This window comes from Agelaius tricolor, unplaced genomic scaffold (assembly GCF_023055355.1).
Source record: "Agelaius tricolor isolate 1412-34295 unplaced genomic scaffold, bAgeTri1.0.p SCAF_5, whole genome shotgun sequence".
Classification (NCBI taxonomy): domain Eukaryota; kingdom Metazoa; phylum Chordata; class Aves; order Passeriformes; family Icteridae; genus Agelaius; species Agelaius tricolor.
The window spans coordinates 25,753,786-25,768,370 of NW_027269265.1; the positions used below are offsets into that span (position 1 = coordinate 25,753,786).

The 14,585-nt window shown below is 45.8% G+C and overlaps 1 protein-coding gene across 2 annotated transcripts; it reads left to right on the top strand.

Annotated features, from left to right (window-relative positions):
- The first annotated feature begins 7,049 nt into the window (after positions 1-7,049).
- On the top strand, positions 7,050-12,771 carry CFL2 (cofilin 2). Of its 2 annotated transcripts, none has more exons than XM_071426908.1 (4): positions 7,050-7,178; positions 8,625-8,932; positions 9,028-9,104; positions 9,196-12,771. In XM_071426908.1, exons 1-4 carry the CDS (start codon positions 7,176-7,178, stop codon positions 9,306-9,308), a joined length of 501 nt encoding a protein of 166 aa, XP_071283009.1. In that variant the 5' UTR covers positions 7,050-7,175; the 3' UTR covers positions 9,309-12,771. The 2 variants fall into 2 exon arrangements, with proteins under 2 accessions (XP_071283009.1, XP_071283010.1); XM_071426909.1 differs by lacking the exon at positions 7,050-7,178 and adding an exon at positions 7,207-7,329.
- The last annotated feature ends 1,814 nt before the right edge of the window (positions 12,772-14,585 follow it).

Sequence of the window (14,585 nt, forward strand, 5' to 3'; positions counted from 1 at the left end):
AGCGTCTGCCCTGTGAGCGGCTCTGGGTACGCAGCAGCCGGCCAGGCTGGAGGTGCTCAGCCCACACCATGTCCTGCAGCCTTTGCCAGAGGGGGGAGAAGGCAGCAAAGCTCCAGCATTCTGCCTGAGCCTCCCTGCTTGCTCACAACGTTTATCCAGCTGTTCAGGTCACTCGCTTTTGATGAGAGAAATGTTTGATTGGGCCAAGTTTCCTACAAGGATGTTACATGACAGCATACTCTCCAAAACGCTGGCCGATGGCCATGGAAGATCAGCTTTCACTTCTGTCTTCTCTGCTGTTGTTCATCTCTTTCCTTAGATTGATTTCAAAGAACCATGAAAGAAAGGGTCTTTATTTGAATAACACAAAATGTGTCACAGCATCGTGGTCTGGGGTTATTCTGGTGCTTGTGCTGCCCGGTTTAACCATGCCATGTGGAGGGACTGAAAATGGCATGCTTGTCCCAGAATTTCCCTGTTACAAGGTTAGAAGGATAGCACACAGTCCAGCTTTGCCAATTTGATAGTCTTGTCTTACCAATATATTTAGGATTTATATTGATAGTTCCTAGGGTAACAGTCCTATAAGAATGTGTATTATAATCTACGTGCTTTCCAATTTTTCTCTTTCGAGCACTCTACAGATAAAATTAGCTTGGAGAGGAAAGGACTTTGAAGAGACAGGCAGTGCTGTGGCTCATCCGCTGTGAATTCTGTGTTCAGAATGGCAGAAATGGGAGCCAGGATGTTAAAATGTTTGGGGTTTGGATGGCAGTTCTGCATTTGACACTGGGCAGCGTGGGGCTTCATAGTTGCTTTTCATGAGCATTCCTGTGCAGATCCCACCATCAGTCACATGCTGGGCTCTGCAGTCCTGGCACAGCTTGTGAATGCTGCTGTCACCAGAGGACACTTCTGCACTGACCGACAGGCCCCACGATCCAGCAATGGTTATAAATATTCCTGGGCCTCAGTCATCCTAAAGCCCATCCTCAACCACCAGAAAGTGATCTCAACTCATGTATTTAGCATGTTAGGCTGAGCTAAAGTTCTATTTTTAGATTGCTGTCTGAAAAAGAAAAACTTTGTGGTTTTTAAAAGGCACTATCAACTTTTTAAGCACTGTATCTTGTGAGGGGGCTTTGAAATGCTTGAATAGGTTTAGACGGTGCATCTTTTGGTTCCATAGTTGTTGCTTTTAAGAGGTTTCTTAGAACCAACCCTTGAGGTCAACCTTCATCAAACAGAATGTCTGTCCTCCTTTTTGTCTGACCTTTAAAACTTCCAATCAAAACAGGCCATTTGAATTAATCTCTGCCATGTTCACACTTTACTCATGGCTTTATCTATCTCCTGGAGAGTATTTGATCCTTTACTAGTGATTCTTTTTTGTATTTAAAAGATGTCTCCTTAAATCAGACCTGCAATACCATAGAAGTGCTGATCATGATTAGAAACAGTCCATTTTCCAAGGACTTTATTCCAACGTGATGACAGAACCCCAGCAGGAAAAGAGGCACAGAGCAATGAAGGTTAGTAGCAGAATCAGGCCAAGCCTGGAAGACTTGGGATTAATGCCTGAAAGATCTGTACAATCTGTATACAGTAGTGCTTTGCACTTGTCCAGCACAGAAAAACAAGGATTCCTTGTCCTACCAGGAGCCCTGTCTCAGGGGGGGGCTCTCCTGTAAAAAAGAACATAACAAAATTGAATCATTATACACGTTACGTGCTAGCCAGCCCCAGCAACTCAAAGGTCTGCACGCACCTATCCTAAAGGAAAAGAGCTTTTGGAAACCATTGCCACTTTTTCCTGGAGGTGCACCAGTTTAAACTGTGCCATCTGCTGAGATGGCTGGCTGTTTCCTAACTTTTGGCAGCTGTCCTGCAAACCAGGCTGAGGCTGTTCAAGAAATGACCCTTTCCAGCTGTCATGCTTGTCTGCTGAGAGGAGTCACTGCTCTGTGGCTCAACAGGTTTTCAGAAACATAAACAAGATGAACTCACTGCTAAGAGAATTGTAGATGTGAACTTCAGTAACACTACTGCTGTCCTTACTCCTTCTTTGTGTGAGATCTATTATATTTAGATACTAAATATAATATAATATGTAATAGAATATAATTAATATAATATTGTGAGCAAGGAACCAACTGTTGAGCCACAATACAGAGTAAGGAAAGAAACCACACTTTTATCTCTCTTCTGATTTCAAAAAGAAACAAAGACTTCTGCTTCTGTGCTGTGGTAAGTCTACTAAAATCCTAGCATAAGAGGCACCAGAATTTGACTTTCTAAGCTTGAGGATAGAAACTTGGAGACTGCCAGCATATGGACTATCGCTCATTTTGTAAGACATGGGGAAACTGTAAAAATTGCTGAGTGCTGTTTATGCATGTGCGTAGCAAAAGGGCACTGCAGCAGTTGGAGACACATTTTGTAGGGCATAGGGAATTACAAAGGCTAGCAGGATAAACAGTAGCAATTTCTTCTAGTGCTACAAATGTGTAAACCCTTGTAAAAGTCGAATATGTGCTAATTTTTGTCTTCTGTTTTTATTAATAAGGCTGAGCGAAGTTTCCCTGTATTTTAAACTGTAGAGGAATTTTTTGTTCTGTTCTGCCATTATTTTTCATGTTTCTCTCACAAGACGAATTTTTATTTCCTTTTTTTGCTGTGTTTAAATACCATCCTTAACACGACGTCATTACAAGACATAACATTTTAATTAAATCTCTCTCTTGCTGTCCATTGACAGGCCCGTGGCTGCCCGGCGTTGTGATTCAGTGACACGTGTGAGAGGGGGAATTCCACCCTGCCCCGAAAAACATGTGGCTGCTGCTCCTCAAGCATCCTTGCTGGGCTGACGCTGGTGCCGCTCCCTGCTGCCTCCTCCTGCCTGCCCTTCCGGCATACGGCATCAGGTCAGCTCGTCCAGGGAACGCGGACGGCTGACGAGCTTTACAAGCGAGGAGGGGAAAAAGGAGCTTTTCCTCGGCCGCATCCCTGCACGGGCTGGAAAGGGCCTTCCCCACCTGGCAGGGGATGAGGCTGCTTAACCCAAGTGAGGCATCGCAGCGCTCAGGCCGGCATCGCCGCCCGGGGACCGCGCTCGCCGCCCCTCCCGGCGCATCCCCGCGCCGCAGCCAGCGGGGCGGCGGCAAAGGCTCCGGGAGCCCCGGGCAAGGCGGCGGCAAGGCGGGCAGCGCTCCCAGCCCCGGGGCAGCAGCTGGCAGGCCGGGGCTGCGAGGCGGCGGCGGCGGGAGCAGCCGGGCCGTGACTCAGCCCGGGAATGTCCTGGCACGGGCGGCCGCGGCTCCCGGTGAGGGTGACGCAAGGGGCTCGGCGCGCCCGCCCCGCCGCGGGCAGAGCCCCCGGGCGTGACCGGCCCCCGGCAGGAGCCGCTGCCCTGCCCGGTGCGCTGGGAGCTCGAGGCGCCCGAGGGGGATTCGGGGACCGCTCCGCTGGACGAGGCCGCTTAAACCTGCACAAGTGACCCGTGGGAAAGGGATAGTGGAGTCTGGAGCTGCCCTGATGGGGCTGGCTGCGGATCCGTGCCTCACACCAGCACACGCACACTGCCCCTCGCTTCAGGCCTCGGAATTAGCTCACAGGGAGGCACTGCAGGTCTTCCTAACTTGCAGCAAAATCGTGCCAGGATCCACAACTTAAGAGACAAATATATTTACTGATGGTTTTTTGCTTGTGGTCTTTTGTTTGTTTGTTTGTTTTGGGGTGGTTTTTTGGGTTTTTTGTTTGTTTGTGAGGGGTTTTTTTTTGGGGGGGGGGTTGGTTTTTGGTTTTTTGGGGGTTTTTTTGGTTTTTTTTTTGAGGAATGTATCTGCAATGTAAGGAAAGAGAAAAACTGAAAAACTCAGTGTTAGCATTTCACAGCTTTTCTCTAATGCTCTCTTACATTACCAAAAGTTAGACTTTGTCTGGCTTTCTTTGCACGCCCACTGAAAATACAGAATTGTTAGAAGGAAACTTGGTATTTTGCAGAGGTACACAGGACAGCAAAGGAGAAAAAGAAGTGTCCTGAGCAAAAGATCACATCAGATGCAGTTTCCTATGGATTTCTCTTCCTTGACAGGTTGATTTTTTGCACTGAATGGTATTAAGACTCTCTGTCATTTCAGTGTGCATCTATGCAAATTTCTCTGCTTTTCCTTTCCCTCTGCTCAGTCCTCTTGAAGGTAATCTGGCTACACCGTAACAGCTCCAATGCCCCTAGCAGAAACCAACAGGTTCCTGAATTGGACTGGTAGACATATAGCCTCACTTTCTTCTATCTCAAAGAATTATGAGATTATTTTATAAAATTTAATTACTTAATTATGGATCTTAATTACTTTTGTGACCTCTATTCTTGTGTCAGATTTAACTCAAACAAGCTAACAAGTCAAAAAGTCGCTGAGACAAGGACTAGCCCAAGTCAGAGAGGGGATGCCTGAGGAGGCCAAGCAGAGGCCTTGCTTCCATGGGAAATGAAGCTGAAGTGGTAACACTGAGCTCAGCGAGGACCACAGAAAAACAAATAGGATGCACAGAGCACTAAAGGAAGGGACTGTGATACCAAAGAGCTTCAGTGCATAAGGCAGCTTAGTCGATTATAATAATTTCTCACTAATGACCACCCAGGAGCTGAATCCAAACAAAGAGTGCCTCCTGCTCCACGGTGAGTCATTGCTTCCATCCACAGAGGGTAAAGGGAGCCTTGGAGGGCTTCCTCAGAGGCATGTGCTCCACAGAGGGTATCATTCACAAAGCTTTTAGTGCTGCTGCTTCTGCTGCTGCTGCTGGGCTCTCTGAATCATTGGGCTATTTCGGTGGTGCCTGGTGGGATGCAGGTCTTGTGGCACAGGGGTAGTGAAACTCGATGCTTCTCAATGCAGTGAGATGCCGAAGTGAGGAACCAGCTTTGTCTGAGTGTGCTTCAGCAGTAAGATTTGCTTGGTCATTACTGCTTTTGGCTGGATACTGGCCATTTCTCTGGCCTCCAAAGTTCACCAGTGGGCTCTGTCACAAATTCCTTCTCTGATCACTGCAGTCACCGGGAGTTCAAAATTAATTTCCTTGAAAATGAGAAACCCCTTTCTGTTTACCTGTGACCTGTTTTTCACCTTTAAGAAATGCTCTCAAATTCTGGCAAACTCATTTCTGTGTCAGAGATTTCTGTAAAGTCACACTCCTTCAGCCTGTGCTGCTTCTGTACTCTGGTGACTGCCAAGTATCAGTCAGTGATGTGCAGCAGCAGAAGCAGCAGCCCTTGGTGCCTGGGTACCTCAAGTATGCACCTTGTGAGGTGAAGAGAGCATCAAGCACTCCTGATTCATTATTCAGTTTCCATGGTGTTAAAAACAGAGGGTGAGTCATGCACAGTTTTGCAGTTGTCATCCCTGGAGCACCTATCCAGCCACACAACTCTGGAGCTGGTAACTCCACACCTTTCATTTTAGGAACCTGGAACACCATGTAGGTGACTGAGGGTGCTCAGCCAGGACATGAGACTAGGGCACTCACACACAGCAGATTCCTGCTCCTGTGCACATGTTAGAAGTTTGCTGAGCCCATGGCAGCAAGCGTGGTCAGCAGCACCAGAGGGTGTAGTGCACATGAGCACAGCTACACCTGCTTGCCAAATATACAATAAAGGTACTCCTTCCTGAGTCCCACATTGCTGGCACTTACACAGGCAGTAAAAGTAACCGAGTCATCTGGAAAAAAAAGACTTGAGTCAAACAGAGCTCAGTGGCAGCAGGAAGTCTGGAATGTGTGGCTGTAAGGAGCTGAGGGGTAAATACAGCTCCGGATTAGTGATTTCAAGGCTGATGAATCAAATTTTGTATATTGATTATGCAAATCAGTCTTGAATTCTGCAGCCAGAGGGCAGGATATACCCAGAGGGCCGGCTGTAACTCAAAAAGGATATTGGAAACATAGTGTCTCAGCTGATCAACAAGGTAATGTACAGTAATGGAGAATGGGGGGAGAAACGTCAACACATCCCTCACACAATGCAGTATGAATATACGAATATATATGTATCTAAAACACATAGAGGAATCTAATACACATTCACACGTGCTGACAAACACTGGCTTGTCGGTTTCTACCACCATACTGGTAGTAGTTCAAGTGTTTGGGGGAGAGAGAGCTGGCTGGTCACAACGCAGGCTGGAGGCTCACAGGTACAGCTCCTTGAGGTCCTCAATGTTTAGGATTCCTTGGTTTTCAAACACACCGGTTCAGGGTGAAGAGTCACACAGGACTGAGAATCCTCTTGTCCACTTGGATGGGCTAGAAATAAAATGCTGTGTTTGTTGCCCTGTGCCTGAAGCCCTGTCCAGCTCAGTATGGAACAGTAAAACACTGTCGGGAAAGCTGTCCTTCCTTGTTTTCCTGTAAGTCATTTTCTCATCTTTTAATGCACCTTCCGCCCTACGTGCTGTGTCCCGCCCCACTGTCTGAGCAGCTCTGCCAAGACGGCAGAAAGAGCACTCTTTGTGCCGGGTCCCTTTGTGCCCAGGGCCCTTCCCTGCACAGCCCGGGGCAGCCGCAGCACAGATCCCCTTCCAGCGGGGACAGGGCGGCGTGGCACACGGCAGCGGCACAATGCCGCCTGTGCCGCCTGCTGGGGCAGCCCGGCAGCGCCGGGCCACGAGCCGTGAGCAGGGGGCAAACCCCTCAGAGCAGCACAGAGCGCCTCGGCCCGGGGAGCGGCGCCGGGCAGGGCGGGCAGGGTGGCTGGCTCCGAGCGGCCGCGCCGCCATCGTGCCCCGGCCTGACGCTGCTGCTCCGGGCCCAGCCGAGGGGCCGCCTCGCCCCCTCGCAGCCAGCCGGCCGCTGCCGGGGCCCGCTGAAGGGGCCGCCCGGGGCTGCGGGGCCCAGGCCAGGCACCCGCAGTCCGGCGTCAGCGCTGCCTCGGCCGGGCGGGTCCCGCCGCCTGCGGGCCCTTCCCCGCGGGGGCCGGCCCAGCGCGGCCCGGCGGCGGCACGTGGTGGCGGCGCGGCCCATGTGACCGGCCCTCCCCGGCCGCTGCGGCTCATCCCCCGCCCGGCCGAGTCCCCGCCCGGCCGAGTCCCCGCCCGCCTCGCCCCCAGCGCAGCGCAGCGCTCTCTGCGTGCAGCAGCCCCGCACCGCAGGCAGCCGCCGCCGCCCCGGGACCCGGCGCCATGGTAAGGGCGGCGCGGCGCGGCGCGGACGGGCGGGGAGGGCGGTGCGGGCGGCTGGCGCGGCTCGGCGGAGCCGAGCGAGGCTGAGCGGAGCAGGCCCGGCCCGGCGCGGCCCCGCGGCCTCCGGCGGCCATTTTAGTCTAATTTTAGCCGGGTGCGGGGGGAAGAGGACGCGGGAGCGGCCGCGGGGCAGCTGCGGGCGGCGGGGCTGGGGCTGGGGCCGGGGCCGGGCCCTGGGGCCTGGGGCCTGGCCGGGCGGGCGGCGCAGCGCTCCCTGCGGCACCGCCCGGGCATGCGAGTGCCCGACGGGGCGGTGAGGGGCGGTGGGCGCGGAGAGAGGGGTCCCGCACTCCTCCCGAGGAGCCGCCCGGTGCCCGGGCCCGAGGGGCAGCCGGGAGCGGCCGCGGGGGAGCGCTGGGGCAGGGCGGGGGTGCCGGCGCGCAGGGACGGGGGGTGCGGGGCGGCGGGGCTCCACCGGCCCCGTGAACAAAGCTGGGAGAGGGGCCCGCGGCTCTGCCCCCGGGGACAAAGCCGGCGGCTCCCTGCGAGCACCTGCCTTCCCTCCCCGGCAGCCTGCGCTGGCAGCGCTGCCTCGGCAGATGTAATTGCTGGACCGAGAGCAAGGGCGCTGCAGATGGGCTGAGCTCGGTTGCTCACTCGCAGCGGGGTTTGCTAAATTATTTTCATTTTGCCTGGAGCTGCCCGTTTGCCCTGCCGGTGTTTTGTTTCCTTGCTGTTTTAGGCTCTTATTTTGAGCGGCTTGCGAGCCTGATGGGGAGCTGTACAGTGGTAATCGGTATTTTTATATGAACGAAGAGCAGTCAAACAATACTCCCGCAGCAGTATGAAGTAAAATTCGGGAGTTCTTAAGGCGCGGTGTTGAAGCTGACACAATGCAGAAAGCATTTCTGCTGCTTGTAGAGCCTTACCTCACGCAACAAAATGAGAATCATGACAGTGCTGGATGTGAGCTGCTGCTGTAGTGTTTGCTCTACTAGAAAAAAAAAAAGCCAACAAAAATCTATCCACCAAAACTCCACCCCCTCCTATCCCAACCGAAAATTACAAACTCCTCTCCTGTCTTCAGTTCCTACCCCCCCATCACTCCCTCTTCCCCTCCCCCCCAAATAAGCCAAATGCATGATAAGGTAAAGGAAAACTGTTTGAGCAGTACAGTTGTGTGACTAGTTGTATGAAACTGCTACCCAGAACTGCTGAGCTGAAAATGCTGAGATCTACAACAAGAAACTACTGAATTCACGCCTCCTTTGTATCCTCTGCTCCAGTCCTACCAATATTACTAAATTCATAGTGTGTTCAGGTCGAGTTTAGTATTTTTATTCTTACGGGGACAGGCAGACTTCTTTATCTAGCACTGTGGGCTATCATCGTCTTCTGGTGAGTGTTAATTTTTGCTGTTTAAATTATTCCTTTGATCTCATTTTACAGGCTTCTGGAGTAACAGTGAATGATGAAGTCATAAAGGTTTTTAATGACATGAAAGTAAGGAAATCTTCAACCCCAGAAGAGATTAAAAAAAGAAAGAAAGCTGTTCTCTTCTGCTTAAGTGATGACAAAAAACAAATAATTGTAGAGGAGGCAAAGCAGATATTGGTTGGTGACATTGGTGATACTGTGGAGGACCCCTACACAGCCTTTGTGAAGTTGCTACCTTTGAATGATTGCCGATACGCTTTGTACGATGCCACATACGAGACAAAGGAATCTAAGAAAGAAGACCTGGTATTTATATTCTGGTGTGTGAAAGTAAAGCTTGCTGTCAAAATTGAATATTCTGGAGCTACCACTGGATGACTTAGTAACTGTTTGTTGTTGGCTTTTTTCTTTAAAGGGCTCCTGAAAGTGCACCTTTAAAAAGCAAGATGATCTACGCAAGCTCTAAAGATGCCATTAAAAAGAAATTTACAGGTATGGACCTAAAAATGTTTTTCTCGTTAACCACTGTGCCATTTAGATGTTGAGGTTCTCACAAGTACATTGTTGTCCATCTGTCTTTCAGGTATTAAACATGAGTGGCAAGTAAATGGTTTGGATGATATTAAGGACCGTTCAACACTTGGAGAGAAATTGGGAGGCAACGTGGTAGTTTCACTTGAAGGAAAACCCTTATAAAAAGACAGACAAGTGCCATCTGGATCTAAGGAGCTTCCATTTCTGCAGCTCGTTCAATTGGAATAGTATTAGTCTCCCCATCCCCTCCCCTCCTCAAAAAATAAGCCCCTTCCCCACCACCCTGAAGGAGATGTCATTGTTAAGCAGTCTACCAGTGATTGCCATTAGACTGTTTGATCCTGGTAGTTTTATGTAGGATCCAAGGAATGCTTTCACGTCATCCTCTTGGCCAAAACTGACGGTGCAGGCATTCCTTGCAACATGTTCAATGAATGTGATAGTTAATGTAAATAGTCTAGCAGACAGCAAAGGGTAAGCTAATCGAATGCCTTGAAAGTATTGTCCACTGGTCGGATGGTAGACTCTCTACAGTATTACTTACAGTTGCACTTGATTGCAGTTCCATGAGGCTCTTGTGCATTCATACACCTCACCTGCCTTGACAAGCCTATTTTTGTGACATGGCAGCACACAACACTATGCATTTAAAGCACTTTTTTGTAATATGTTTGACCCGCCCCCTCCCCAAGGAATGCCAATTAAGTTGCTGTAACTGTGTCATCAAATTATTGTAGTACCTCAGTTTCATTCCTGTTACATGCATATCTTTATAAATGAAGTAGCTGTTAATGATGCCTTTCGTTTTCCATTGAATGTACACTACTGAACAGGAGTAGAAGTTATCTGTTTACCATATGAGTCTTGAAACACTAAAGTTTTGTAAAACATCAGTCATGGTGGCAATTTCTGTATTAAAAAGAGCCTTAAATGGAACATTGTTCTTTGAGATCAAAAACTGGCCACGTTGCAATAAAACTTGTGGCTTATTACAGAACGTTGCCTTGTTTTCATTGGAAAATATAGTTTTTAAGTGTTTAAGCATATTTCAAATAACTTCTGTGGAAAGTATTGTAAAGGTAAACAATCATTAATCTCATATTGAATAATGCAAGTTTTTAATACTGATTTAGGCACTGCTTTACAATACTTTGTGGCTCTGTTCTGGCCGTTCAATAAAGGACCTGCTCCTAGTTTACCGTAAAGTAAAGAAGCTACCACTGCTGGAGACCATTAGTTCCATGAAACACTTGTGTCAGAAACTCAAAAATACAAAGTAATTAACCATGCAGTGTGTTTTGTACCTGAATGTTCTTAAAGTTCTACATGCCAGAGTAAAACCTTGCAGGAGTTTTTACAGCTTGCTGTCTTTCTGGGTAAGGTGATGTGTAATAACAGTTACGTGCAGAGTACGAAGTGGGGAAAGAGTTTTTGTTTCTTGAGTGTTAGAGTTAGACCGACCCAGTACAAGAATTAGCCTAAATGAACTGTTCTACTTGTTAGCTTCTATGTAAATAGAACTGGAAAGTGTTTGCCACTACTGAGGCTTGCATAGGGGACGTGTTTTGGCTGGGAGCCAAATAATGCTCTCCTTATAGAGAATTTGATCTGCTCTGTGTGAGCAACCCTCCGTTAGCCAGAGCTATTTATGGCAAACACATGCTTTTGTATCTTGTCATCGTTATCCACAAATGGCAAAACTGGACATGATTCTCCTGGTATGCATAAAGGAGCGCCATTAGGCAGCCACTGGCAGCTGAACTGTACATGCTGCTGAAGGAATGCTCTTTTATCATTACCTTATTTTAAAAAGTTGGTAGAGTTGAACTGTGGAGCTTTTAAATGCGGGCTCTTTATGTTCAGTTCATAGCCCTTTTTCAACAACGAAGCAGATAATAATCCAAATACTTTCTCTATTTCCCCCCTCCCCCCAATAGTTTAAATAACCTAGTGGTACTGTGTTTAGGCTCTCTTGTCCTGTAGAACTTTAAGACTTTATTTCAGGCTTCTGGCTATCCCTGTGACTTGCACACTTCATTGTGTTTGCTGTTCTATGTAGACTAAACTTTACTAGAATTTAAGTAAAAAGGCATGATGACCACTGACTTACTAAGTGTATTAATGAGTCTTGGTTTTGTTCTACAAAACTCTCCTTTCAGGTACCTTTTAAGATTGCAAAATAACTGATGGTATGCATGTTGTCTAGGTGAAAAAAAAAAAAATCCCACAACTTTTTATTCCTCAAAATAGTCTATTTCTGATCATTCATGTTGTATGCAAAGCCCAGTTTAATGTAAAGATACCTGTGCTTTATGTTCAACTTGACTTCAGTACAGTAAAATGAAATTATCTTTTAACTGATTTTTCACAAGGCATAAATTGTTTCTTTAGAAAAAGCCAAAATGGAAAATGTTAAATTTTAATAAACCATTTGAATTTTCATTTTAGACAGTAAACTTTTTTAAGGAGTATTGTGTTTAAATTTATTGTTTGTTTTTGCTGCAGTCCGGAAAAATGTCTGTGGCTTTTTAGTTGAATATTACAGGTTTATTTTTTTTTCTTTTTTTTTTTTAACTAGCTTAGGTGTATATTCACTCAGTCCAACTAGCTATGAAATTGAAGCACAAACTGTCTTTATGTAAGATTCCTACCAAATTAAAGTTTTGGATCCAAAAGGATCAGCCTGCCTTCAGTTTGTTCTTGAAATGAATGACTGACTGACTGATGTGAGGTCCAATTCAGATGGCTTGCTTTTTAAAAAAACAAAAACAAAAAAACAAAAACCAATAAAGTGCTACAGAACTGTTACTGTTTGAATTATAAAACAAATGAGAGACAGCTGGCATCTGTTCCAAAATGGTTTGTCAGCTGTTGTTTTCTGTCATTATGCAAAATGGTGAGGGCCTCATTGTGATCGAGAAGTGGAGGAAAATCCTCTCAAGTTGAGTATCTTCTGTGTATCTCTGTGTAGACGTGACTTTTGGATATCTTGGCTTCAGTTCTTTTATTGATAAAGAAATGTTAAATTTTTAATGAGAGTAGCTTGTGCAGAAATGGCATTTTTCTTCTAAAATAATATTTCAAAGCCAGCAGTTTTGTTTGATTTGGTAAATCCTGGAAGAGGTATAGATAGATGGGTTTGAGTTCTCTGAAAAGGAAAACCAATCCAAGACTAGAGTGTGCAAGTGAGGTTTATGCTTGTGGCGATTTTAGAAGTGCAAAGCTTAAATTTGTATGGACTTGACTGTAAAAATGACTCCTGGTCACATCATGAAGCAGAATTTGAGTATGCTCTGTTAAACCCAAAGTGTTTCACCAAGGGGAAGACTTTTCCTTCTCTACCATTCCCTCAGAACAAGTGATGGAATACAGCAATTGCCACAATTTGATAATAAGCTTTACTCTCTTATGCCAATTCCAGTATAAACCAAATTTTCATGTCTGCCTATTTTTTATAAACTTCTGTAAGTCCCCTTTAGTTTGTGGTGGCGAGTTAATGATTGTAGAGTGAAAACACGGCACTAATGGTGGATCAAAGATCATCAATGTAGCACCTGTCTATTGAACTTCTTTGAAATATTTCTGATTTTGAAAACCTGGTATAAATAAAATTAATTTAAATGTCTTCAGTTGTTGAGTTTGTTTGTGTGCTAGACATCACCTACGTTAATCACTTTGTTGTCTTTGGACTGTCTTTGGACTGCCCAGATACTGTGAAAGCAGTTGTGGAATACCTGGATTTTTTGTAACAGGTTTCTTCTGCTGCCCATTCAGATCAATATCCAACTGTAGCAAAAGCCAGCACTAGTGGCTCCGGAGATGGATATAAAGAAATTTTTAGTGGGCTGGTTCTAGATAGCCTTTTTCTTTTGTTGGATCCCAGCTCGTATGTTCAGAAAATTAGATGGCTTTTATATAGAAAATGTAAAATGTATGTTTACACTGGCAAGTCATTTCTAGTACAGGGAAGGAAGTGAACTGATGTGTGAAAAAACTGACTCCATGAAGAAAGATCAAAATATTACCGTTTTGGTATCAGTGGCCTGTCTCTTGTTAACATAAGATTTCTTGGATCTGGGAATATGTTATCTGGAAGAGTTAATTTTGTAAACAAAGCTGTGAAGAAACAGCTTCATTAAATTCTCTGGAGAAGGCAGACTTTAACAATGTGCATTAAAAAACCCTTTACTGTTTATCTAACATAAGCCTTCTCTATGGCTGTGGGGAACATACATAAGAATCTGCATTAAAAAAGAATGAAAGGTCTCTGAAGTTTTTTGAATAAAAATTACCGTTTAGCTTAAAAATGTTCTATTTTTACTAAATTCATATCCAGTGCTTGACCCTATTGAATTTGGACATTTTTCTGCCTCACCTCCCATTCTGTTGAATCTACAACAGTTCCCATACATCTTACTCTTTCTTGCATTACTTATCTATGCATTCTACTAGTAACCTCTGAAAAATAAATACAACAGTAAAAATTAAATCTTTTCATAGGAAGTTCAAACAGGTGACATAATTTACGTTCATTTAATGATTTCATAGACTTGTCTTTTTACATTATAAAGCTTAGGAAAAAATGTGCTAATTGCAGGTACTGAAAGTAATTTTTACATTCCTAAGATTCTGTGACTGTCTTTTTAATAACTCATTGTGGATTAATGTTTCTGTTGTCAGCTTTGCTTCATAGATATTTAGAAAACTAATGATTGGAAAATAAACTTGAAGATGCTGCTGATTATTTTTAGAAGTTTCTAAATGTCAATTTGGACTATAAAATAATATACAAACTTCAATTTCCCACTACAAGCCTAATTTTTATTCTTGTGTGTACAGGCTTAGAAATGTATGTGTAATCATGCCTCTCCTCTTCCACCTCTTTATTTTTAAAAACAGCTGTGTCACTGCAAATCCCTACCATCTGCCCACTGTCTTCTGTAAAGGTTTACAGACAATCTCCACTTGTACCTTTCAGTATCTATTTTTCCCCTCTCTTGTTTGTGATTGTAGGAGTTTGGTTTAGAAAAACTAACTGCTGTAACACTGTGCTCCTCGAAACCTTTTCTATTATGCAGAAAGTTAAAAGCATCAGTTAATCTCTGGTGAGCACAGCTGCAGGGTGTACATTGGCTTGGAAAAAGAGATGTCATTTGGAGAACCAGTTTAGAGAGCCTTATTTGTGTCTGCTTCCTCATAGTGGCAGCACTGCTTTCATCTGTGACCTTCTATTAAAGCTGATGTGAGAGCTAAGCTTTTCTTCCATTTTGGCTGTTTCAACAGAAAATGGAATGTGCTTGTAGCAAACAAGGTGCAGGGAAGCAGAGAAGGTTTAGAAGCAGCAGTTTTTCATAGAGACCTGTACATCTGGTGGGGGGGAAAGGGTTACAGCAGAGGATTTGTTTCCTTTTAATTTCAGTAGGAGCTTGCAGCTGTAAT

Excerpts from the sequence above, each read along its gene's own strand:
- CFL2 (XM_071426908.1), top strand. Across the intron at positions 8,933-9,027 it reads GACCTGGTATTTATATTCTG|GGCTCCTGAAAGTGCACCTT; the intron begins GTGTGTGAAAGT and ends TTTTCTTTAAAG. Across the intron at positions 9,105-9,195 it reads CATTAAAAAGAAATTTACAG|GTATTAAACATGAGTGGCAA; the intron begins GTATGGACCTAA and ends TCTGTCTTTCAG.